This window comes from Pezoporus flaviventris, unplaced genomic scaffold (genome assembly GCF_033815535.1).
Source record: "Pezoporus flaviventris isolate CSIRO_AGI_PZ_B2104156 unplaced genomic scaffold, CSIRO_AGI_Pfla_v1 ptg000002l, whole genome shotgun sequence".
Classification (NCBI taxonomy): Eukaryota; Metazoa; Chordata; class Aves; order Psittaciformes; family Psittacidae; genus Pezoporus; species Pezoporus flaviventris.
In genome coordinates, this window is record NW_026892550.1 from 42,785,789 (window position 1) to 42,809,110 (window position 23,322).

Here is a 23,322-nt window from a genome sequence, read left to right on the forward strand (position 1 = left end):
GTCTGGACTTGTCAACTGGTCTTAATTTAGTCTGGACTTGTCAACTGCGTGAGTGCCTCAGGTACTGGTCCTTGTGGTCATATTTTTCTTTAAGTGTTTGACCTCCAAGTTTGACCTTCAGAAAACCACATTCTTCTACTTTTTGTTTATTATTGAATATTTAATGTCTTTAAATATTATAAACTGCATTATAACAGGTACTTAGAAGCCAGTCAATAAATAATCAAGTCACTGCAGTCTCCAGAGGGTAAGAAACCTTTATTATTCTCCAAGCTTTTACTCGAACGGTTGTGTGCTTCATTGGAGACAAATTCACGAGTAAAACTTGTTAAGTCCTCTATTTTTTTTCTATTAGATATCAAATATATAGCCTCTCTGTAAGTAACCTCTTACTGTTTGTGCAGTTAGCTTTTTCTTTCGTAAGCAATTAAGGGGTTTGAAGAAATAATGACAAGGATGAAAGGGGGTTAGATGGCAAAGGAGGAGGAAAGAGACTACCGTAATTGGTACTGAGGAGAGAAGGAAAACAATAATATAGTGATACATTAGCTCAGTTCCAGTGTATATGTTATGGCCTAACACCATGGCCAGTACTTGGCCAGGTAGGCAAATACTGTCTGTGCTGCCATGCTTCAGTTTCAAGCAGGCAGGCATAATGCAAAGGTTGGTGTGAGGCTATTTAAAGCAGTTTGAGGTACTTTCAAATGCAGTTAGCTTGTCTGTAATTGAACTGAAAAAAGAAAACAACCAAAAAACCTAAATATAAACATTTTAAATCACTCTTCACTTCCTTTGACATTTTTAACTAATTCAGAAGTCAATTGCATAGTGTTTCAAGCCAGTTTTCATTCTTCTATGGTCCTGATCTCCCCCCTTCTTTGCACGAGCTTCAGTGTTGATCTCATACACATCATGCCATTTCTATGCAGCCAGAAAGCTACTTTCCTCCTAATTTTATCCAAGCTAAGTGTTATTTTTTGTGACCTCTACTTCAAGCAGTCTTTGAATCATGTGTATTTGAAATTGCGAGCTTCATCAGATGGGTACTATCTTTTGTTATTTACCTGTATGGGACCTGTTTGTGTTACGATAGGTCACACAACAAACCTCCCAGTTGGGTCATATTTTTTTGACAATGAACTACAAAATTCACTATTTGAAGGAGTAATTTTCTGTGAAAAGTATCAGAAATGAGAAGTTTCTGCCAAAAAAAAATGTAAACAATTTTAACTATGTGAAAAATAGGAAACTTTAAGGATTAGGATTTGAAGACTTAGAGCAACAGTTTATTAACCTAAACCCTGAAAAACAGGATTTCAAGAAGAAATGATGCTGCTTCCTTTACTTCTGGTAGTTTTTGTTCTTAAACACGCAAGCAAAGAAACAGAAATGCTGTTGAAAGCATTAGAAGATAAATAGTAACGTTTTTCAAAAGTTGAACTTTTTTCTTCAAGTCTGCTCTGAGGATGCTATGAATGATGGTGCTTGCAGGCTCTTGTAGTACTTCAAAGTTCCTTGGCAATGAAAATTCATCCTACAACTCCCTATTTTAGTTTCTAAAAAAAAACCCAACAGTGCAGTCTTTACCCATTGTGTGGTTATTTTACTTCCAGAACTTTTTTATAAATATCTTACAATATATTGACTAGTACAGAAAATTGTGTCTGTTGAAAGTGGCAAGGTTTTGCTTTTGATAGATTTTGGGAGCAAGTGACAAACCACAAAACAAAACTTCCTGTGTTTAAAAATTAGTAACAATGCTTAAAAAAAAGGTAGCAGATAGATAGTTGTAACAGCAATGTTTCCTCCCTCTCATTTTTACACTAAAGATACATGTCTTTGCCTCTGACATCCAGGAGACTGAGTGTGAACAGCATGCCCTTTGTAATGTAATAAAATATCTAGTTATCTGTGATGCTGTTTGGAAGAGTTCAGGTTGCACAGTAGTCTCACTCCATCACAGTTATATGGAATCAATTACAGTTAAATTACATAATTAAAATCCATTAAAAGAAATTGCCATATATGCTAAAAAAGTTCGTAACTCACTTGGAAAGAATAATTATTTGGAAATCTTGATAATGGTTTTTAAACTTGATGCATTTTTGTTAAAACAAGATAATGTATTCGGTTCCCCATTTTTCCTCTAATCTCGTTTCAAACAGGATTTTTATTTCATGTCCCTTGTTTTCTGTATTAAATTATTGCTCTTTTCATGGAATTTGGATTCTGCTAGAATTGACACATAATTATGCATGTAGTTTCATCTCTTGATTCCCTCTGTTAAAAGATGGCTAATTAAAAAATTAAAGAATATTTCATTTATAATATTGTTTAGGAATCCCAATAGAATTCAGATAAATGAGTGAAAATAAGCTTTTTATGGTGATTCAGGGGTATTATGCATTCCTATGCTGCACAAAAAAAGAAGGGATTAGTTTTCTTAAAAGAATTAATGAAAAAGTGGGATTTAAGCGACCACAAATGGCATAACCTGAATAAAAGGAATACATAGGATCTCAGGTAAGTGGTAATTCATGTAGTGTGAAAAATTAGGAAATCTTTGCAGTTCAGAGAAGTTAAAACTCATCATTTTATTTGGACAGGTGATGAAATTATGATCTGATGAGTAATTTACTGGGCAAGGAGGGATAGGCAGTGCCTTGTCTATGAAGTTATAATGCAGTGAAACTCATAGAAGAATTGTTGTTATTGTCTACTATTTTAATTCATGAAGTAGCATCTCACCTAATACACAGATGTTTGGCTGTGCACCTGCTATTAATCATAGTAATACAAAATTAGAATGAAACCTTCTAAAGTGGTCATGATGAAAATGTTGCATTGCTTTCATAGGTACATCACTTCTAACCATAGAAGCATATGAACGCAAATTTACAGGAGAAAGCATAAAATACAGCATCTTCAGTGACAAGGAAAACATATTTTCCATACACCCCATTACAGGTACATTTTTATAAATACATATTTTTCTTCAAGTGTCTGTGTGTAGCTTAATCTCTAAAATAGAGCAAGCTCCTACCACAAGAGCAGGGGGTACATGCCTTAAGAATATCACTCTCCTGTTACAATGAATAAATCATTAGTAAAACCAGGAATGTTTTACTGCAGATGAGACCTGTAGTAGTGTAAACTTGATGTGGAAAGAAGTTGAACACCAGTATACCTGTTTAAAACGCTCAGTTCTGATTAACTATTGATCACCAGGTGTTGGGAGTTGATAAACTATCGGTTTGTGATCCAAGGCCGAGATGCGGCTTTGTTTCTCATCATCAAGCTGCCCAAAAACTCAATAAACATAATCCTTCAAAACACTCTTAATGTAAGAAGTGTTAGACCCTTGTTGAGTTTAATGCTCTTTGTTTCAGGCAAACCTTGACAAGTCTGACAGTCAATTTTGTGCTTTCTTTTTTTGCAATTTTATTTGCGTTCTGCAGCAGATCTGCTTCACCTGCTCTTCAGTCAGGAAATTTGGATGGCAGGAGAGCAGGACATTCCCCGTGTGCATTTACATGCTCTTACCTAAGGCATGTAAGAGAGCATAGCTACTCTGGTTGCCTCTCAGCTCCTAAACATCTGCAACAAAAGAATTTGCCTTCTGAATAGCTGTAGTCTTTCTGAGATTGCATAGACAGTGCAAACAGTTTTCCTCAGAAATAGTATAAATAGTTGTACCCTTAACAGTTGTCTTTCTCCCTGGCTTCCTGGAGGCTTTAGTCTCTGATTATTCTGGTGTCTGCAGGTATCAAGTGGCTTTACTCCTGTAAAGCTAGTATGTTTGATGCTGATGGACAGTTAAGATTGGTTTGGTTTGTTTAGAAGAAGGGCACTAAAAGTGCATACGCTTGATCTCAAAGTCTTTCTTTCATTGAAATGAAGATGTACTTTAAGATTAATCTTAAAAGACTGAGATAAATTTATCCTCAAGAAAGTGATTCTCAAATGGGATTTTCGTTTTTTTTACCAAACCAGGCTGAAAAGTGGTTACATGGTGTATGTAAGAGTCTCAGAAGCGCTCTCTTCACAAACAATAGTGGAATTTCTACAGCAGTGAATGTCCTAAGTCTTCCTTTGAGAAATTTGAGCCACTGTGGTTTCTTCTGGTTTCTTTCTTTTGTTTTTCAGAAAATGTTAATTGAAGTGCAGCCTTTCAGGACATTTTAAAAGCAGTTCTTACCCTCAGCATTAATTATGACACCAATAGCTCTAGCCATTGTTTCTACAGCAGACATATTTTGAGCTGTATTGATGCCGTTTCTTTGTTATGTATTTTTGATACCCGAAGGTCTGCTCTACTTGTCTTTATAAGCACTGATGTTAATTAACTGCACTTTGGAGATTTTCTCCCATCCTAGGAGGATTCATGTATAAAGTATAGTAGGAAGTGATCTAAACACAAATTCTGCAAACCCCCTCAGTAGTCTGTCTAAGCAGTTGGAAAGGTTTTATTCATACTTATCTGAATGCTTGTTGAAATGATTTAAACTTAATAATTCTTAACCTAGTAATAGTAGACATAAGACAAAAACCCTATTCTTTAGATATTTGGAGGCTGCTACCCTGTTTCTTTTTTATGTGCACTTCGCTAGAATGAGCAACTCTGGTTCTTTCACTTGTTCCTCCTAGGTGGTGTACCTCAAACTTGGTTATTTGCTCCACTCTACACTATAGTCTTCCAGTTACTCTCTTGTCATCTTGAAGTGTATTCCTTCTGTCACTGCCTACTTTACTTTTCCTGTATATAGAATACAGTAATTTTTAAGTGTTGTACTTAGGAGAGATAACCTGAGAGCTTTGAAATCTTTATGTTCAAGACGCAATTCTTGAACACTGGGCAGATCCATAAGCAATAGCCAATAATTGCTGCTTATCATAGAAAATAAAAACTAAAAAGCACTAGCTTGGAGAGGCACAGTAGATGAGTTCTTCTGCTATCACAACTTGGGATATAGATATTTATGGCATTATTTTTGAAAAATCTATGCAAATCTGAATTTCAGTTCTAATGAAATTAACATACAAATAATTATGTTTGATGTTTAGATGTAATGATGAATTTTGAGTATATTACTATATTACCTAGAACATCAAAATAGTGACCATGGGTTTTCAAAGACATTGCAGAAGTTGATACAGCTACTGCCCAGTTTGGATATAGATGGGGGGCTGGATGTAGCCACTCTCAGATGAAGGACAAGAATCACTCAAGAGGCACAGCTGGCTCATTGTCACATGTCAAGAAGCACACATCATGCAGCCACTTTCTTCCTGTGTCTAGTCCTCTACAAGTAAATCAGCTTTGTTTTAGGAAATTGCCAATGTGGTAGTTGTTCAGCAAAAAATCCACTGTCCAAGACTTGTACAGTACTTAGCATGTGAGGGTGATGTTAGGTAGAAGAAGAACATGGTGGGAAGGGAGCTTGCTGGAATTTGGTCATGTGTTCAGTAAAGGAGACCCTATATGTTAGGGACTTCATAACTGCATTTGTGCATGATTTTCCCTGAATACTTATATCACATCTCCCTTTTTTAATTCTATTTTTTGTTTTAATAAACCAGGTGAAATCACAGTAAAAGAGCCAAAGTTTCTTGATTATGAAGTTAAGAATAAAATACGTTTGTCAGTTTTGGCTGAAAATAGCTTAAACTCAGCACTCTGTGGAGTGACAGTTTTGATACAAGATGTGAATGACAATGTACCTAAATTTGAGCAAAGCTATTACAGAGCATCAGTATGGGAAGGCCAAAGTCCTAAAACAGACATCATACAGGTAAGTGGAAATACACCTTCCCAAGCCCAGTGCCGTAGTTAAAAAGACGTTTGGTTGATCCATTCATGATTACAATCCTGTTAAGTCTGTTCTGGACCACTGTCTCTTAAAAACTGAAAGATGGATTCTTGGTGTTGCTACTACTTTGTTTAAATATCTAAAATATTAAATGATTCTTTTTCTAGACCACATTTCAGATTTAAGTTGAAAGATAATTCTTTATATAATTCTTTATCTTCTTAATAGTTGTGCAGCTGGACTTGAAGTACTTTTTTTTTGTTGTTGTGGTTTTTTTTTGTTTTTTTTTTGTTTTTTTTTGTTTTTAATTTTCTGTTTCTCTCTTCAAGTAGTTGAAAAACACCATTCAAAGCCGTGGCTCTTGTTACAATATAAGGCTGGGTCTTGCATAAGGCATCTACTGAAAGGGCTATAGCAATAAAAAGAATACTTTCAACTCATCAGAATAGTAGAGTCAGCCCAAGTGTTCAATTTAAAACCTGATGCCTAAAGAGCAGCTTGTCTCAATTTAAATGTGTAAACATTTCTTCCTCTGAATGGATCTATTCTCCGAAAGTGTTTCCAGCTGGCCGTGTTAGAGCAAAAGAAGACATCAGTTGGACTAGAAGAACACATTATTTCCTCAGTTCATGTTCTTGCATTGCAAGTCAGGTCACAGTGAGGGTCATGTTAGGTACTAAAGATATTCCTCCTCTAGAGAATAAATAAATGGAAAGCTACAAATGCCTCCAGGGCAAAGTGATTAGAAACTGATGGACGTTGTATTTAGAGAAACATATGTCCAGGAATGGAGAAAAATCACAAAGCAGTCAACACAGATGTGTAGTCAAAATTTTATGACAGAACACATTCTATTTCCTTTATTCAATCTGTCTTGTTGCCTCTGCTATGGTTTGGATCCTGTACTGATTATAATGCTTGTTCAGCAACCAGAAAAATGCAAAGACGGCTCTTCAAAGAGCCAGAGGAGTCTTTGAGAAACCTGTTCACTGTTGCTGAATGTTACTTATTCTGCTGGTTTTATAGCTTGCCTCTCCCCTTTTTGCATTTTCTGGTTTGTATTTTAAAAAGTAATCAATGAACTGTTCCATGAAAGTTATCTGAAAACTTCATCTAATTATTTTATCCTTTTTCTGTTAGTATAGCAGTAATATGTTAAGGGCTTGTTAGTAATATAAGCAGTTTCCAATTATTACGTTCAACCCTAGTGCTTTGTGGAGTTGAATTTCAGATTACTCAGGGAAAGAATTTGTATGCTTCCTATAATGAGCAGATTTTTGTAACCTCACATGACACTCATGTTGGGGACCAGTATGATTATTTGCTTAAATCTGTGCAGTCAAAAATAACCAGAAATACATGACCTTAGTAAAGGGGGTTTATTTCTGAAATTGCATTCTGACATTTTGAATTAAGTTTCAGGTTTGCTCCCAAACAGGTATTTGCAACTGACCTTGACAGTGGGATGAATGGGGAAACTGAATACTCAATTTTATCTGGTAATGAAAATGCAGCATTTCTAATTGATTCAGCACGAGGGATTTTAGCAACTAATACAGTCCTAGATCATGAAAACACTTCATCTTACAGGTTTGTATGCAAGGTTCTTATGAAAATGTATTTTTTTCTTGTTCACTTTGAGGTTGCTCATGTTACATGTTTTATAGTTTTCTGTTGATATCTGTTGCCCACAAATCCTGTGTGCAAGCCAGACAACATTGAGAACAGCACTGAAGCTGCTCATTTGTATGATGAATTCTTGCATACTTCTTAAATTTAGGGGAAGAAATAAAGTCTTGTTTAATCAATGGGAACACTTACTGATACAAGTGAGTGGGATGATTCACTATAGGAATGATCGCAGTTCCTGGATTTTAGTTGATTAAGAATTGTACAGCTATTCCCTGTCTGGAATGGTTTTTTTAAGTATGTAAAGACACAGGGAAAACATTTAAACTGAATACAAGAAATAGACACACGTGTTCTGTTCTTTAATTAGAATATTGTTCCAACTTCCTTCACCATAATCTGATAAAGATGCTTCTGAAGGCTCTTTCCACCTAGAAGCTGTCTTGTACTAAGTATTAGGGGTTTTCCCGTTTCCAAGAAACTCTGAGTAAATATGATCAAGTGGACATGGCAATTTTTCTATACAGGTCATGCCATAATTGGAATTAGGAAGCAAATAAATCATGCCTTGAAGAGAAAATATGAGTATGTGGATTCATACTCATATTTTTATCTACTGCAATTTATATAAAAAGTAGATTTCTGTGTATGTGTCTGTAGAAATTACCTTCTTTTCTTTCTTTCCATGTTGTTATGGCATCAGTTAAAGTATTCACAAGGTTTCCTATCCTCTGGACCCACAAAGTTTTAAACATCCAATCGGAATTCTTAGGAACCAGAATACCTTTTCTAAAACCACATCAAAAAGCTCAACAGAATATGTTGGGTTTTTAATATCAGCGTAATTTGACAATAGTGTCCTAAAGGAAATACTTTGTTTTAACTTAATATACAGAACACTTCATTTGAAGTTTATTTCTTCAGTTTTTCACTGACTCAAAAGTGTCCATTCTGATTTTTAGTCATTTAAATAGTGTAATAAATTTTATTTGTAACCAGTACTTTAAAAGAATGCCTGCAATAAATCCTTGAAAGGAAGGACGTTTACTGTTGGTGAAACATTGGATATGTAAGCATAATAATTCTCCTATCTGTCTTTAACTGACTGCCTGATCTATTTCAGTGTTTAGGTTGAAATTCTAGCCTTTTAAATTGACAGTTTGTTCAAGGAATTCGAAGTTTTATGTTCCTTCTCTTTATTAATATGTTATTAATCTGTACATTGTTAGGTGAAATGTGAACAGCAACAGAAACTTTCAAAACCATTTTCCTGTTTAATTTCAAAATGTTACGAAACAAAAATGTTTCAAACTTGCAAGGAGTTGTTTATTTTATCTATAAATTGAACATTTTCATTTCCATAAGTTCTAAGTCCCTTATATAGGAGTTATAAGGAAAGTGTTGACAGAACCTTAATTTTAATGCCTTGGCTGAGATTTTTTTATGAGGGTTTTTTTCCCTTAGAACGTGATTTTTTTTTTAGTAAAATATTTCCATATGTATACTTTACCAATATTTATTCTACAAAAATTCACTTTCTATATGGAATTATGCATGGTTATTGTTTGAATACTAGCCTGCAATTTGAGTTATATGTTCAGTTGGCATCAGAAACCGTGAGGAAACACCAAACCACAGCTAGTGTGATTCTGGAATGGAAGTGCTGCAATCCACTTAAGTAACTGCCTTGGTATTCCGTATTGTCCTATGAACATATAAGAAGTAACATCTATTTGACACTTTAAACAGAAACTGAATTAGAATAAAGAAGGAGATACAAAGCATTCAGGATATTTGCAGAAAGACACAGAAAATATCATGCAACATACAGGCATTTGCTAGTACACAAAATACTTAATTCAGATGCCAAGCTCTGACTTGTATATCCTTTTGCATAGCTGGGTGGTTGGTTTTAGGGTTTGTTTAGCCCACTTGTTGAGCTTGTTGAGCTAGATTTAATTTTTAATTCCCTTCTGGGTAATTTTTAATATTGAAGAGTGGTCTTCCAACAAATTCCTGCTTACACTAAACATTTGCTCTTTGCTGTTCAGAGGATAGTTCTCACAGAGAATAAGCATCCTTTTACCTAAATTTATCAGTCATTACTAACCTTTTTTTTTTTTTTGCTCCACTGTTTGTGGAAATTTTAAGGTTGTTAAGAGAATCTACAACCCATCCTTATGCAGGTGTAAAATGGAAGTGTACAGGCAAACTCTCTCAATCTGACAGTGAGACTGTGGTCCCACTAAAATCAGTGAGAACTTTGCAAATGTCAAATGGTGTATGTATCCTGTTTTTTCACTTTATCACTTATATTTGTAATTTAAAAGGGGGACTATTCTGTGTCTCTGCAGATGTTTGGCTGAGTATTACTTTGTATGTTTTTATCTTACCCAATTTTCACATTCCTGTTGTCCCTTTGTAAACAATGAGGACAGTCAGGTTCCTCCAGAGGACAATTTAGTACTTAAGTTTTAATTCCTGCTCTGAATTACCATCTGGAGAAATATGTCTTATTTGAAAGAGTCTTGATAGCTTGTTTTATTTCATTTGGTATGAAATTGGGTGAAACGAATACAAATTAATACTTTCTCTTTTTTGTATTATTTTGTCACGGTCTTGCCATCTATAATCTCCTGGACATTTTTCCTGCAAGACAAAAAAAATAAAACTCCAGACAGTCAACGTCACAGAAAGATGGAATTGAAGAGCTGCAATGAGGGGCAGAAAGGGCTAACCTTTTAGTTTTTAATTTTTCCCCTGCTTATAACATCAGTGGGTAATTCAGTGATTTCTGACCAGTAGTGAAAATTACTGCTTCCTATAATTGTAGGCTGGTTGTACAAGCTGCTGATAAAGGAAACCCCAGACTTTCTGCTACAACTATTGTGCAGATACAAGTATTGGATGTTAATGACAATGCTCCAGTTGTCCGACCACTGAGTGAAGTGGAGGTCCCAGAAGGTAAGTATGATAGTACAGCTAAGTTTTGTTAGGACTGGGAGTTCTCAGGTGATAGTGCTTTTGGTGATTGGTGTAACCAAGCAACTGTAGTAAAAAGCATAATGGATCGTATTAATACCAAAATATCTGCTTTTGTTCTCAGAGGCATTATTCTTAATCTTCAGACATTGTGTTTAAGAATTGTTTGGAACAAAACCATAGGCAATTCAGAAAGAGGGAAACAAACTACAAAATTATGTCTGTAATCTCTTCGTTTTGGACTCCTGCATAGTATTCTTCAGATGTCTTCAGTTTCTGCTTTTCTCCAATGAAAATACTTGGTGTTAAACCCAGCATTGCTAGAAATTAGACATTTTGGACTTCATTGTCATGAAAGAAATAATTTCTGTAAATTTGAATGGAGTATAAAAATGTTCTATAGCTTGATCCAGTTTATGATCATAAAGAAGGGGACCCAGTACCTCCTGAGTTCCCACCTCATACATCTGGTATGTTGTGTGACAGTAGCTCAACATTTGCAGACCTGGAGTCTTAAGCCTGGTATTTTTAAATACAGGCATTATACCTGTGATGCATTAAGATACACCACAGAAATGCTATAAAGATTTAGGTGCTGAAATTCCAGTACTCCTGCTAACAAAAAACATCAAGGCTATCTTTCTATTGATATTTTTTTAGCCTTTCCTAAATTCAGCTGCCAATGATAATGACAAGTATGGAAGTCATGGGTGCACAGCAACTGAACCATTTGCTACTTATTCAGGTTTTTGTATTCTGTTTAAGAATACTTACTGTAGGACATTGCACAGCATGTTTTAGGCTTAACGCCCCAGGCATGCAAATGAGAAATGGTTCAGTTTCTGTTAGCTCCAGGGTTTTTTAGATGATCACTAATAAGTTCAGTTTGCAATCCCTGGTACTGTCAATTTGGCACATGACAAAAGCTGTCTGTATCCAGTTTCTCAGCCAAGACTATACCTTGAGCTCCTAAAATTTTTATGCCACATAGGTTTGCTGGAGATCTCATTTCTCTCTGTCAGCTTTCTCCTTTGGAAAAGCTCAAGAATTGCATCACTGGTTCTACACAGACCAGGAGACTCTGAGGCCCCAGTTAAATATTCTTGTGGAAGTCTGTAACACTGTTCAATAAATTAACATCACCTAAATGCTTGTGGAAGACCATGCAAGTGCCTGTTGCTGGTTATGTCTACACTGGATCCGCGGAAGTCTGAAGACCTGAATTAAAATTGAGATAAAGTAGATGTATTTGAAGAAATCTACTGCTGTTTCCATAGTGTTTCTGGATATTGCTGTTACTCTAAAACACAAAGTCAAAATACACCAAAAGCTAATACGCAAAGATTACATATATCTAAGATGCAATATTACAAAATTGGCAAAATCTTCAGAAACTGTAACATCATCTTTTAACTATGACTTACTCTGAAAATTATTGTTTCAGATGCCCTACCTGGTTTTATAGTGACTCAGGTGTCAGCAAATGATGTGGACTCAAGCCCAGCACTTCGGTTTGGTTTTATTTACGATAATAGTCTTGGAATGAAATTTTCCATGGATCAACACACTGGTGTAATCAGAGTGGTGGAACCATTAGATTTTGAAGAAACTGCTGTGTATAAGCTGAGAATTACAGTTTCAGATTCTGTACATCAAACAGAAGCAGAACTTACCATCCTTGTTTTGGACGTCAATGATAACCCACCAGTGTTCACTCAGGATTCATATCAGGTGGGAACATGGCAAATGGACAACAAATATGTGATGTCTGTCTTTATATGATGATAAATAGTAGGAGTGCTTATATTTGTCTTGTTTATGTTTGTGTTATAAACATTTGAACACTGAGAAGAAGGGTCTCTCCAAATTATTACTGAGCAGAAACAGAGCAGAGCTCTTCTGGGAAACTCCAGCCCCTTCCTGGGAATTCTGCTAAAAGGACTGAGGGAATTGTTCAGTTTTCATGTTTGTGGTTTCTGACTTCAGAAGAAAAGTGGTGTGTATGCTAGCTGTACTCCATTACCACTCATTCATTACTAGAAGTTACTAGAGACAATTCAAACCAGTTTGGGGAACAGGGTGCAGTGCTCAGAACTCCGTCTTCTGAGACAATGGTAAACAAGTTGGTACATTTATTCTGGCCCCTTTACTATGTCATGAATTTCTACCATTTCAGTTAGACGGCTCCACAGAGGTGTAGCAAATGTCCCTGTGGTAGATTATGCACATGTAGTTTGTAATATGTAACCCTGCCTCATCACAATGGCACTCATCCAGAGATTGAGGCATGTGAATTTTGACCTCCCCAACATTCCCTACTAGACTGAGAAGGGTACAAGGCTCAGCTTTTAGACTTCTGGACAAGCATTTGAAATGCTAGACTGTTGTAGGAGTCGTTGTCCAACAGTGTTTTGAAACAAATCTGGTTTAGTGACATGGACAACTATGGGCCACTAAGACAATTAAGGGAATTGCAGCATGAGTAGAATAGGAATAGTATAGAGTAGAATATAATAGAATATTTAGTTGGAAGGAACCTACAGCAATCTTCTTGTCCAACTGACTGACCAATTCACGGTTGACCAAAACTTAAAGCATGTTGTTAAGGTCATTGTCCAAATGCCTTTTAAACACTGACAGGCTTGGGGCATTGGCCACCTCTCTAGGAAGCCTATACCAGTGCTTGACCACCCTCTTGGTAAAGAAATGCTTCCTAATGTCTAGCCTCAGCTTCTCCTAGTGCAGCTTTGAACCATCCCCATGTGTCCTGTCAATGGAACACAGGCAAAAGAGATTCAGCACCTCCCTCTCCATGTACCTTCCTCAGGAAGCTGTAGAGAGTGATGAGGTCACCCCTCACTCTCCTTGTCTCCAAACTAGACAAGCCCAAAGTCCTTAGTTGCTGCTCGTAGGACATGCCTTCCAGACTTTTCACCAGCTTCACATCCTTATACTGTGGGGCCCAGAACTGCACACAGTATTTAAGGCATAGGCTACACCAATACCGAATAGAGTAAGATAATCATGTCTGTTGACCAGCTGGTTATACTGTGTTTGATGCACCCCAGGGTGCAGTTTGCCATCTTGGCTGCCAGGGCACAGTGCTGACTCATACTGAGCCTGCTGTCAACCAGCACCTCCAGATCCCTAAAAAAATAAAATATATGAAATGCTTCATGAATTTGGGTGTTGTCCTTGCACAGGAACCATGCTAATCTGTGTCATTTCAATTTTAGCATAGGTGCTGCCGAAGCAAGCATAATATCCTACAAAGCTCTGAAGGGTAGGCTGCTAAAAGGATTTTGCCCTGACTTCATCAGTCCTAAGGCTGTGGGGCTTGAGCTAAGTCCCAGCACATGTAACAGCTTGGAATTGTGGTTAGGGATGGGAGACAGACAAAATCTGGAGCTCCAGGTGAGGTTAGGCTCCATAGGAAATGTGAGGCTGCCAGAGGAGTTGTTTCCTTAGGACTTGTGTGGGGCTAAGCTGTGCGGCTTGGGCTCAGGACCAAGAGAATCTAGAACATGGATAATTCAGCCTAGAAAATAGAAGGGTCATCTAAGATGATCTTACCAATGTGTGTAAATATTAGTGGGGGGAGTAAAGAAGACAGAGCCAGACTCTCCTGTGTGGTGTTCAGTGACGGGACAAGAGGCAGTGAGCACAAACTGACATACAGGATATTCTGTTCAAACATCTGGGAAAACTTTTATGTTTCCTTTGAGCTCTGACAGTGACTAAGCAGTGGTACAGGTTGCCCAGAGAGTTTGTGGATTCTCCATCCCTGGAGGTATTCAAAACTCAACTGTACATGGTCGTGGGCACCCTGCTATAGTGACCCTGCTCTGAGTAAGGGCTGGAAAAGATGCTCTCCAGAGGTGCCTGTCAGCCTCAGCCATTCTGTGATCGTGTGAACTGAGCTGTTTGCTTGACTTGGTGCTTTCTGTGTGTGGTAGATGTGCTCAGAGCCAAAAATATGAGGCACCACAGAAGTGGTGGATTTACTACTGCTTCATTTATAAATCTCAGACAGATTTAGTCAAGAAATAAGTCTAAACATTTGTCTTAGTAAGGAAATTTCAACCTTTGAGCATGTGAAGTCACAGCAGTTTAGTCACTTATCTAAGTATAGGGCAGACTGTAGGCACCTGTGAAACTTTCAGGTGCCTGAGTTGTCAGGATTTGTGTAAATTGCCCACTTAAACTCATAAGTCTAAGTTCTGGAAAAAACAAAAAGAAGCACTATTATTGCTCAAGTCATTTTTAGACCTTGCCTTAAGTTTTCCACACCCCCATCTGTGTCTGATTTTGGAGAATAGTTTAGACAAGTACGTGCTTGTGCAAGTGCTAGGAATTTTTCTGTAGATCAGAGCAGTCATTACAGGCAGGATTATTAACTGATGCAAAACAGTGCAGCTCTATTGACCATGCTAACATAAACAGCTGAGCTTCTCTCCCCACAATCCTTATGTTTTGATGTGTTGCTTGCAGGGTAAGGTACACTGCTTCTTTTTGGTCGATGGTGCATATAATTCTCTATTCATCATCCTGTAATTTTTACCCTTTTATTGTCCTTTCAAGTGTTTTAATATTTATACTTTTCTATATAGTTTCATATATGTTTATGGCTGTTATATACATACACACTCTCTGCTAAAATGATTTAAACTAACACTTGAAATTATGACAAAGGTAGCTGCTGAATCATACTGTTCATTTGAAACTGGATTTATAAGATGGAAGGAAACTTTGGACACAAAAGTACAGTATCTAGATTTCAAATAATGGACGCTCTTAAGAAGGGAAAGGATTTTGCTGGTTTTCTACATTACATGAAGAGAAAAAGGGAGCATTTTGAAAAACTAAATTCTGGGAATAATCCAGTGATGTTTAAGTGCTATTATCTGCTGGAATTTTCAGGGCATGCATGTTGTTTTTTGTAATGGTCAATCATGTACTAGAGATGGTGACTGCAGACTGTATTCTGTGTACAACAATCAAGGTGATTCTACAAGTAGGGAGTAAAGCCAATTTTAGTTCCAGTCTATTGTAGGTATTCTTTCCATTACCCTCTATTGAAAAAAGAGATTCAGTGAGTCTCTGAACTTATTGTCATAATGAACTAGAACTAGATGGGTTTTACTGCTGGTTTTAGTTTACTATAAGATTTGGCTGTATTGTATGCACCATTTTCAATATCTCAACTCTTTAAAGTTTTGTCCCAGAAGAAAACAGGTGATTTTTTTCCAAACCTGGGAACTGTGTTTGGGTTTTTTTTTTTAGTTTTCTCCTAATGAAATCCAAGTGAAGGAAAACACATTTTTTTAATGTTCAAAATCTTTTATTAAACTCTATCAAAACTGTAATTTTGCTTTATATGTCAGGTGAGCTTGCCAGAGCGCATTTCTATGGATGGCACTGTTCTGATAGTCTCTGCTGTGGATAGGGATTCAGAGCAAAATGGAGTGATTTCCTACAAAATCCTCTCTTCTACTGAGGGATTTTCCATTGACCACAAGAATGGTGAGTCTGTAAGCATGGTTTATTACTTCAGCTTTTTCAGTGCGAATTGAGCAGTCCTATTGTACGTCCTCATCAGTTGCCAGTGATCACATGTGTTCTGGAAATCTTTGGAGGCAAAAGTCCACTATATGTTTTGTCTAAATCTGCCATTATCACTGAAGAACTGATTGCATTGGGGGCTGGAGTTCTCAGTTTGTCCCTGAACCATGCAGAAGGCAAGCAGCCACAACATCCTATAGGTGCTATTCCTTTGGTGTGCTTTGATAGAAAAGTTACTGTATGTTTTGCATTGATTCATAACATTTCAGCTCATGTATTAGATTTAATTCAATTTAAGTTCATACTTCCTATTTTTTCAGTGTAAGTTGAACCTGTCATAATGGAGCTTCTCTACAGCTTAGTATTTTTTTAATATTGCATCTTTACAGAGCTTATGTTATCTTGTAATCTTGTAAATGGAATATAAAATTTTTCTAAATTGAGAACACTCTCTCCAAAGTACATAATTTTTTCTTCAGTGGTTACAAGATTTAGCAATTTGAATTTTCTGGCCTAATACCATAGCATTCTGGGAGAAGGAAATATGTGTGTCTCTTTATATGTATATGAACATAAGATTTTTGGGAATATCAGCCTCAGAGATTACTAGATGCTGCAAAAATTATGTGCAACTGTTGTTCAGTGAGCAAGTTCTTATCTCTTATTTGCTGTTCCTACGTGTTTACATGAGGTGAATTTTTGAACGCAGTGTTTGTTGGATGATGGTAACTGCAATCACTGAAATACAGATGTTTCACCCAGTTAAAACAGATTTCATTTTTACCCATTTTTTTTATTCTGTAGCCTGCCTTTATGTTTTGCGAGTGGCTGTTTTCCACTGCGATCAGAAAATTGTTGTCTCTGGTGCTTAGCTATACACAGTGAAGGGTGAAGTAGAAATAGATGGCTTATGAACGTAAAGTCATTGAATGGTTTGGGTTGGAAGGGACCTTTCAAGATCATCCAACCCCCATGTTCAGATGAACGATTTGAATGAAACATGTTTACATAACTTATTGGCAAACCTATCTAAATAACAAACAAGCCCATAAGGCTGTTACTGGGCTGCAAGTAAAACAGAACTAATGACCTTCAGTAATGAACTTGCACAGCATAGCTGCCTCTAGTAAGGAGCCCCTATTTCCTTAGCTTTGTTTACTTTTTTATTTTATGTATTTTGCATCTTCAGTCTGTTACTAGGAAGAGAAATTTTTGCTGGTCTAAATGCAGTATGTGTGTTTGATACTGCCTCATTATGGATAGGCCTTGGCTTTACAGCATAAGCTAGGATTTGTAGAATCAGAATCATTGAATAGTTTGGGTTGGAAGGGACTTTTAAAGATCGCCTAGTGCAGCCCCCTGCAATGAGCAGGGACAACTTCAACTAGATCAGATTGCTCAGAGCCCCATCCAATCTAACCTTGAATCTTTCCAGGAATGGAACATTCACAACTTCTCTGGGCACCCTGTTCCACTGTTTCACCACCCTCATTGTAAAAGATTCCTTAGTTATATCTAGTATGAAACTACCCTCTTTTAGTTTAAAAACATTACCTCTTGTCCTACTAGAAGAGGTGCTCCAGCCCTCTAATGATTTTTGTGGTCCTCATCTGGACCACATCCAATGAGTGTTTTCTGTGTTGAGGACTCTAGAGGTGGACACAGTATTCCAGTTGGGGTCTCACCAGAGTGGAGTAGAGAGGGAGAATCACCTTCCTTGACCTCATTTGGCCTGCTGGCCATGCTTCTCATGATGCAGCTTTCTGGGCTGCGAGTGCACATTGTCAGCTCATACCCATTTTTCATCCAGCAGTACCCCCAAGTCCTTCTCCACTGGGATGCTCTCAATCCCCCAGCCTAGATAGATACTGGGGGTTGTCCCAACCCACGTGCAGGACCTTGGGCTTGTTAACTTTCATAAGGTTCACATGGGCCTACTTTCATGTTTGTCTAGGTCCCTCTGGATGGCATCCTGTCCATTAGGAGTGTTAACTGCACCACACAGCTTTATGTCATCGGGAAACTTGCTGAGGTGCACCTGATCCCACTGTTTATGTCACTGATGATAATATTAAACAGTACTGGTCTCAATACAGACACCCTGGGGGACACCACTCATCAGTGTTTTGTACCCAGACCTTGAGCCATTGACCCACTACTCTTTGGATGCAAGAGAATTACTTTGGGGTATGCAGACATTATAGTTGAGTCATTTTCAAGTACAATTAAATAGCTACAGCTTTTTGAATCACATTTACTTGCCTTAGAGAGTGCGAAGTGTTAGCTTTTATTAATTTTGTTTTATTTTCAGGTTCAGTGTTTGCTACGGGACCAGTGACACAACTGGAAAAGATTTCCATTATTCAGCTCCTGATAGAAGCCACGGATGGTGGCAGTCCGGCTCTGAGTGCAGTCACTTCTGTAGAAGTGCATGTAGAAGATGTAAATACCCATGCCCCTCAGTTCACACAGGTTCTGTACAATCTCAGTGTGAGTGAGAATGCCACAGTTGGAGAAAGTGTCCTCATGTTTTCAGTCATTGACAATGACTGGACACATGAAAACACGTATGTTGAATACTCTATTATTGATGGCAACGACAAGAATTTATTCACTGTGGAAACAAGTGTCATGGAGTCAGAAACATCCTACAGACTTGTTGGCAGTCTTGTTTTGATCAGTGTTCTTGACAGGGAAATGGCTTCTTCTCACCGTTTGGTCCTTCTTGCCTCTGATCATGGAACACCCTCCTTGAATTCAACTGCTATTGTGCTAATAACTGTCCTGGATGTTAATGATAATCCTCCAGTATTTAGCAGCCCAGAGTACCATATTCACGTCAAAGAAAGCATCTCTGTAGGTAGTCATGTCACTGAAGTCTCAGCAAATGACTGCGATGCAGGCACAAATGCAGAGGTCACTTACACTATCATCTCTGGAAATGACAGGGGACATTTTCGCTTAGATGGGAAAACAGGATCAGTGGATTTGATGAAAACGTTGGATTATGAGGATACCGTAAAATTCACTCTGATCATACAAGCCACAGATGGAGGAGCTGATGTAAAAAATGTGGCTTTTTCCATTGTCCTTATTAGTGTCCTAGATGACAATGATTATGCCCCACTGTTTTTGTTTCCCAGCCTGAGCTGCACTGTCAGTGAAAATCTGCCTACCTTTTCTTTTGTGTGCTCTGTTAATGCACTGGATTTTGATAAAGGCTCCTATGGACACCTTACCTACTCCATCCAGTCATCATGTCTGGCTCATCGTGAAGCTCCTAGAGACCATGACATGTTCTTCATTGATCCTTTGACGGGAGATATTCATACAAAACAAATATTTGACTATGAAAGTAAGAATAGGTACTGTCTCATAATCCAAGCAAAAGACAAAGGTGACTCACTGGCTACTGTTACAGTTCAGGTAGATATTGAGGGGAGGGATGAATTTGACCCAGTGTTTACACAAGATCGGTATTTCTTTAATCTCCCTGAGAAGAATGAAGCAGGCCAGTTGCTTGGTAGAGTGACAGCATCGGACAGTGATGGTGGACTGGATGGAGTTGTTACTTACTCTCTGCTAAAAACTTCTCCATTCTTTTCAGTGAATAAAACCAGTGGTAATATTTATTTGACTCAGACTGTGCACAGGAAGAAAAATGGCAGCAAAAGGAATGATGATACCCTGGAATTGTTGGTAAGAGCTCATAGCCCCAAAACTGAGTCCAAGTTCACAGTATGCACTGTTTTGGTAAATGTTTCCAATTCTCCTCAAAGTTACCCGGTAGTGTCAGCATACAACCTAACCATTAGCATTTCAGCCTTCTTGATAGTGTTGCTACTGCTTGCAGTCAGTCTTTCTGCGCTTACTATGAGATGTAAGCAGAATGATCTGATGAACTCTTGCGTGAAAAAAGAAGCATCATGCTCCTCAGCTACTGATGTGAATTTAGCCAGCAAAGAAAAGGACTGCCAGAAAATCCATAGTACTGAGAGCAGTATGCTTCCCATGGGTGCCATAGCAGAATGGCTGAGCCTAGCAGGAATTGGAGAGGAAAAGGATGATAATGTCCCCTGCAGGCATTCAGACTCCAGTGGCCATGGTTCTGCTGAAGGAGAAACAACAGAGGATGAGGAAATCAAACGGATCAATGAGCGTTCATGCAGAAAGAGTGACGGCTCAGCGGTGAGTGTGTGTGGCTCACGGGTACCAGATTCGGGGATCCCAAGAGAGTCTGATCAGCTCTCCTGTCAGTCTGGAGAAACAGATGTTGTGGCTAACACACAAAGCATGGAAAGCATGAAGGCCATTAAAAGAGGGGGCAGAGAAGAAGCCTGTGACACAGCCTATGCACACAAAATATCATCCCCAACATATAAGAAAATTGGAATAAAAGAGAAGGACATAATGACAGACCTCACAAGAGAGTATGTCTTAATGTCAGATAGGCAGGACTCTGGGTATGATTCATTTGCAACACTTGGCACCTGTGATGAGGATCCTGGAGGTGGTTATAACTGGGATTATGTGCTCAGCTGGGAACCCAGATTTCAACATCTTGCTTCAGTGTTTAATGATATTTCAAAACTGAAAGATGAAGACATGTACACTCATAGCTTCCCTAATGAGAAGACATCTCTTGTTTTCCCACCTCCCTTGATAACATCAGTAGCTCAGCCTGGCATAAGGACAGTGCCACCACGAATGCCAAATATAGTATCAGGACAAGCGTTTAAAAAATACCCTCACACTCCCCTTATCAGTAATCTTAGATATCCTCCACCAACCATGACTCCAAGTTTTTCTCCTTCTCTCTCTTTACTTACCATGCAGACACCTGCTGCTTCTCCAGTAATGTCCGATGGGAAAATTATAGGAATGTGTCTTATCAATCAAAGCCATGAACTGGCAACAGAGGAAGAAATTCAGGTCTAGATTATTAACTGACAGTAGATTATGGTATAAAAAAATAAGGCTAAAAATATATTTTGTTACTGTTAAAAAAGCAAAATATGCCTGTCAGAGCTATATCACCAGTATTATTTTTGTTTTCATGAGCTGAAAAGTTTAAAATACAAAATAGCTGCAAACTTGGTAACTATCCATCTTGTTCTTCCCAGAATTCATTGTGAGGCCATGAAGCTCCTCCTCTTTCAGCTCCAAAAACCTGTGGTAAATCATGCAGCCAGTTGCCTGATAACCAACTTAACCAATTTTACTGTTTTTCTTATAAAATATGTCAATAACAAGTAATAGTAGCAATTCTTTTCTGTGGAAAAACTTTATTAGCATGCTGGTGGGTTATGACCACCTCTGTGGTGGTACTAGAAGAAGGTACTAAAGGCATGTGTAAGTACAGCAGGTTTGGGGGTGGGCAAAGAATAAAGCAAGGATTCTTACTGAGCTCTTTCTTGAGTGTTTGCCCAGGCTTTCCACATCTTAGCCCCTGGGTCACAACAGCCTGTTCACCTTGGTGCAGTTTCATCATCTGCCATGGCTCCCCAGTGGGTTTTCTAAGCTGTCTTTGTGCTGTGGAATCCTATTTAGCAGTTTCTGTGGACATTTTGTTTATCTCCTGGTGTAAAGCCAGCGAGTAATGTTTATCTGAATAATAATAGATCACCCTTGGAAAACAGATCAAAGGTAAAAGCAACCATTTTCTCCATTACTAGATCTAAAATAGATACCTACTGTCAGTCCTATTACAGAAGTTGTCCTGGTCCCCAGGCATCTGTAAGAATAGGCAATGTTACAGTTCTGAAGGGCCTCTATGCCTCCACCCTTGGTTTTGGTCCTGGGCTGGGCATATCTCTGCAAGACCAGATAATCTGGCCTTTTTTGTTGTATGTATCATACATATGGCAATTTGTGTATGTATGTATATCCAGACACATGCACATGCCTATACTGCTGTGTATGCTTGTATCTTGTATCAGATCAATAAAATACACAGAAAATGCATCTAAAGTAACTCTTGTTTCTCTTCGGTGTATATTTAAAAGTCTTTTGCATCATGTGTATGAAAACTGGTCTGTAGGGAAGGGTCTAATTGTTGCCTGGGAACCTGTTATATGTTGGATGTGTACAGAGGTGTATATTATACAGGTCACAGCAGGAGGTGGAGGAAAAGCATACTGTGCTGTTTGAGTGATTCTGTGCTATCAGCATCATGTGTGCAGTGGCTTTTGTCTTTTCCTCAATCATGCATGTCAAGATTTACAGCCTGCGGGCTCATAACCTGTGTTTGAATAAGGTCCCGTTTCTAAGGCTGCACCTGCACTATCCTATCATGTGTTAGGATCCATACTGCTCTGCCTAAGTGCTTCTTTTAAAGCTGACATTTGTTCTTTGTACTTTGTGGAGTATGAAACAAGACAAGTTAGAAATTCTTCAGGACAGACAAATATTACTAAGAAAGGAGACAGTGTGATAAGTTTCATAGTCAGACAAAGCCCCATGACAGGAAGAGGAAAGCAAAGAGGAGGAGTCATTCTCAGTTTTTAATCCGAATGTGAAATATCAGTTTAAGGCCATTGTTTCAGAATGAATATTATTATTAACATTATGCGATCTACAGCCTGTTTGGTTTTGACTTGCATGACTTGTAAAGTAATTTCTAATAGAATGAGAGGTGTTCTTTGTGGTGGCCAGTTCTGTGCAGTTGCAGTTTCAGGAGGCACACATGGCATACAGAACTAACTTTTCTATTTAGTCAACAATTTAGCTAATCTGATTTTAGTTTCAGGTGGTAATGGTCAAGTGGTAGCTCTTGCCCAGAGGAGCAATGATCCAAGCTGTCCTGAAAGGGGTCAACTTTCCAATGGGTGATTGGTGGAAGAATAAATGCTTTACACAAGAAAACTGTGTTTGGTCTCTCACAGTGATAGATATGAAGTGGCACTAGGGCCTCATTTCATGCATAGAATCTAGGCTAATGGATAAGTAACGTTTTCCTCACTAATACTGCTGTTGCAAATGAAATACTATTAGCATTAGAAGGCATTCAGTCATCACATTTAGGACAAGATTTGGAGCTCACCATGCTAATGTGTGCCCACTTCCCATAGCTCTGCTTGAAAAGTGAGAAAACCCTGTTTCTCTTTGTAACCTTTTTGCTACTTCAAATGCAGCTTGTTTTCAATGTCTTTTTGAAAATATTAGATATTATTTGCATTCTATTTATCAAACACATGACATAACCAATGCATACCTTGTGCTCCTTTTAAGTGTTACAGCAATCTTTTCCTTGTCTCTTACGTATTTGTTCATTCTGTATCAAATGAGAAAGAATGCTTAGAGAATATATTGTTATTTCATATATAGTCAAGCTTAAAAA

General features: G+C 37.9%; 1 protein-coding gene and 1 non-coding gene across 3 annotated transcripts in view; one reads left to right on the forward strand and one right to left on the reverse strand.

Annotated features, from left to right (window-relative positions):
• The window catches only part of DCHS2 (dachsous cadherin-related 2), a 112,371-nt gene extending 90,414 nt beyond the window's left edge, over positions 1 to 21,957 (forward strand). For both annotated transcript variants that reach the window (XM_061476177.1, XM_061476170.1), the window contains exons 14-20: positions 2,857 to 2,967; positions 5,581 to 5,792; positions 7,249 to 7,400; positions 10,273 to 10,403; positions 11,866 to 12,152; positions 15,806 to 15,944; positions 18,295 to 21,957. In XM_061476177.1, the coding sequence (XP_061332161.1) occupies positions 2,857 to 2,967; positions 5,581 to 5,792; positions 7,249 to 7,400; positions 10,273 to 10,403; positions 11,866 to 12,152; positions 15,806 to 15,944; positions 18,295 to 20,921 (3,659 nt within the window). In that variant the 3' untranslated portion in view covers positions 20,922 to 21,957. The remainder of the gene's footprint in view (positions 1 to 2,856; positions 2,968 to 5,580; positions 5,793 to 7,248; positions 7,401 to 10,272; positions 10,404 to 11,865; positions 12,153 to 15,805; positions 15,945 to 18,294) is intronic.
• Positions 13,580 to 13,681, reverse strand: LOC133265009 (U6 spliceosomal RNA). The gene has a single exon (XR_009741836.1). It is a non-coding gene; the product is annotated as a U6 spliceosomal RNA (small nuclear RNA).
• Positions 21,958 to 23,322: the final 1,365 nt, after the last annotated feature.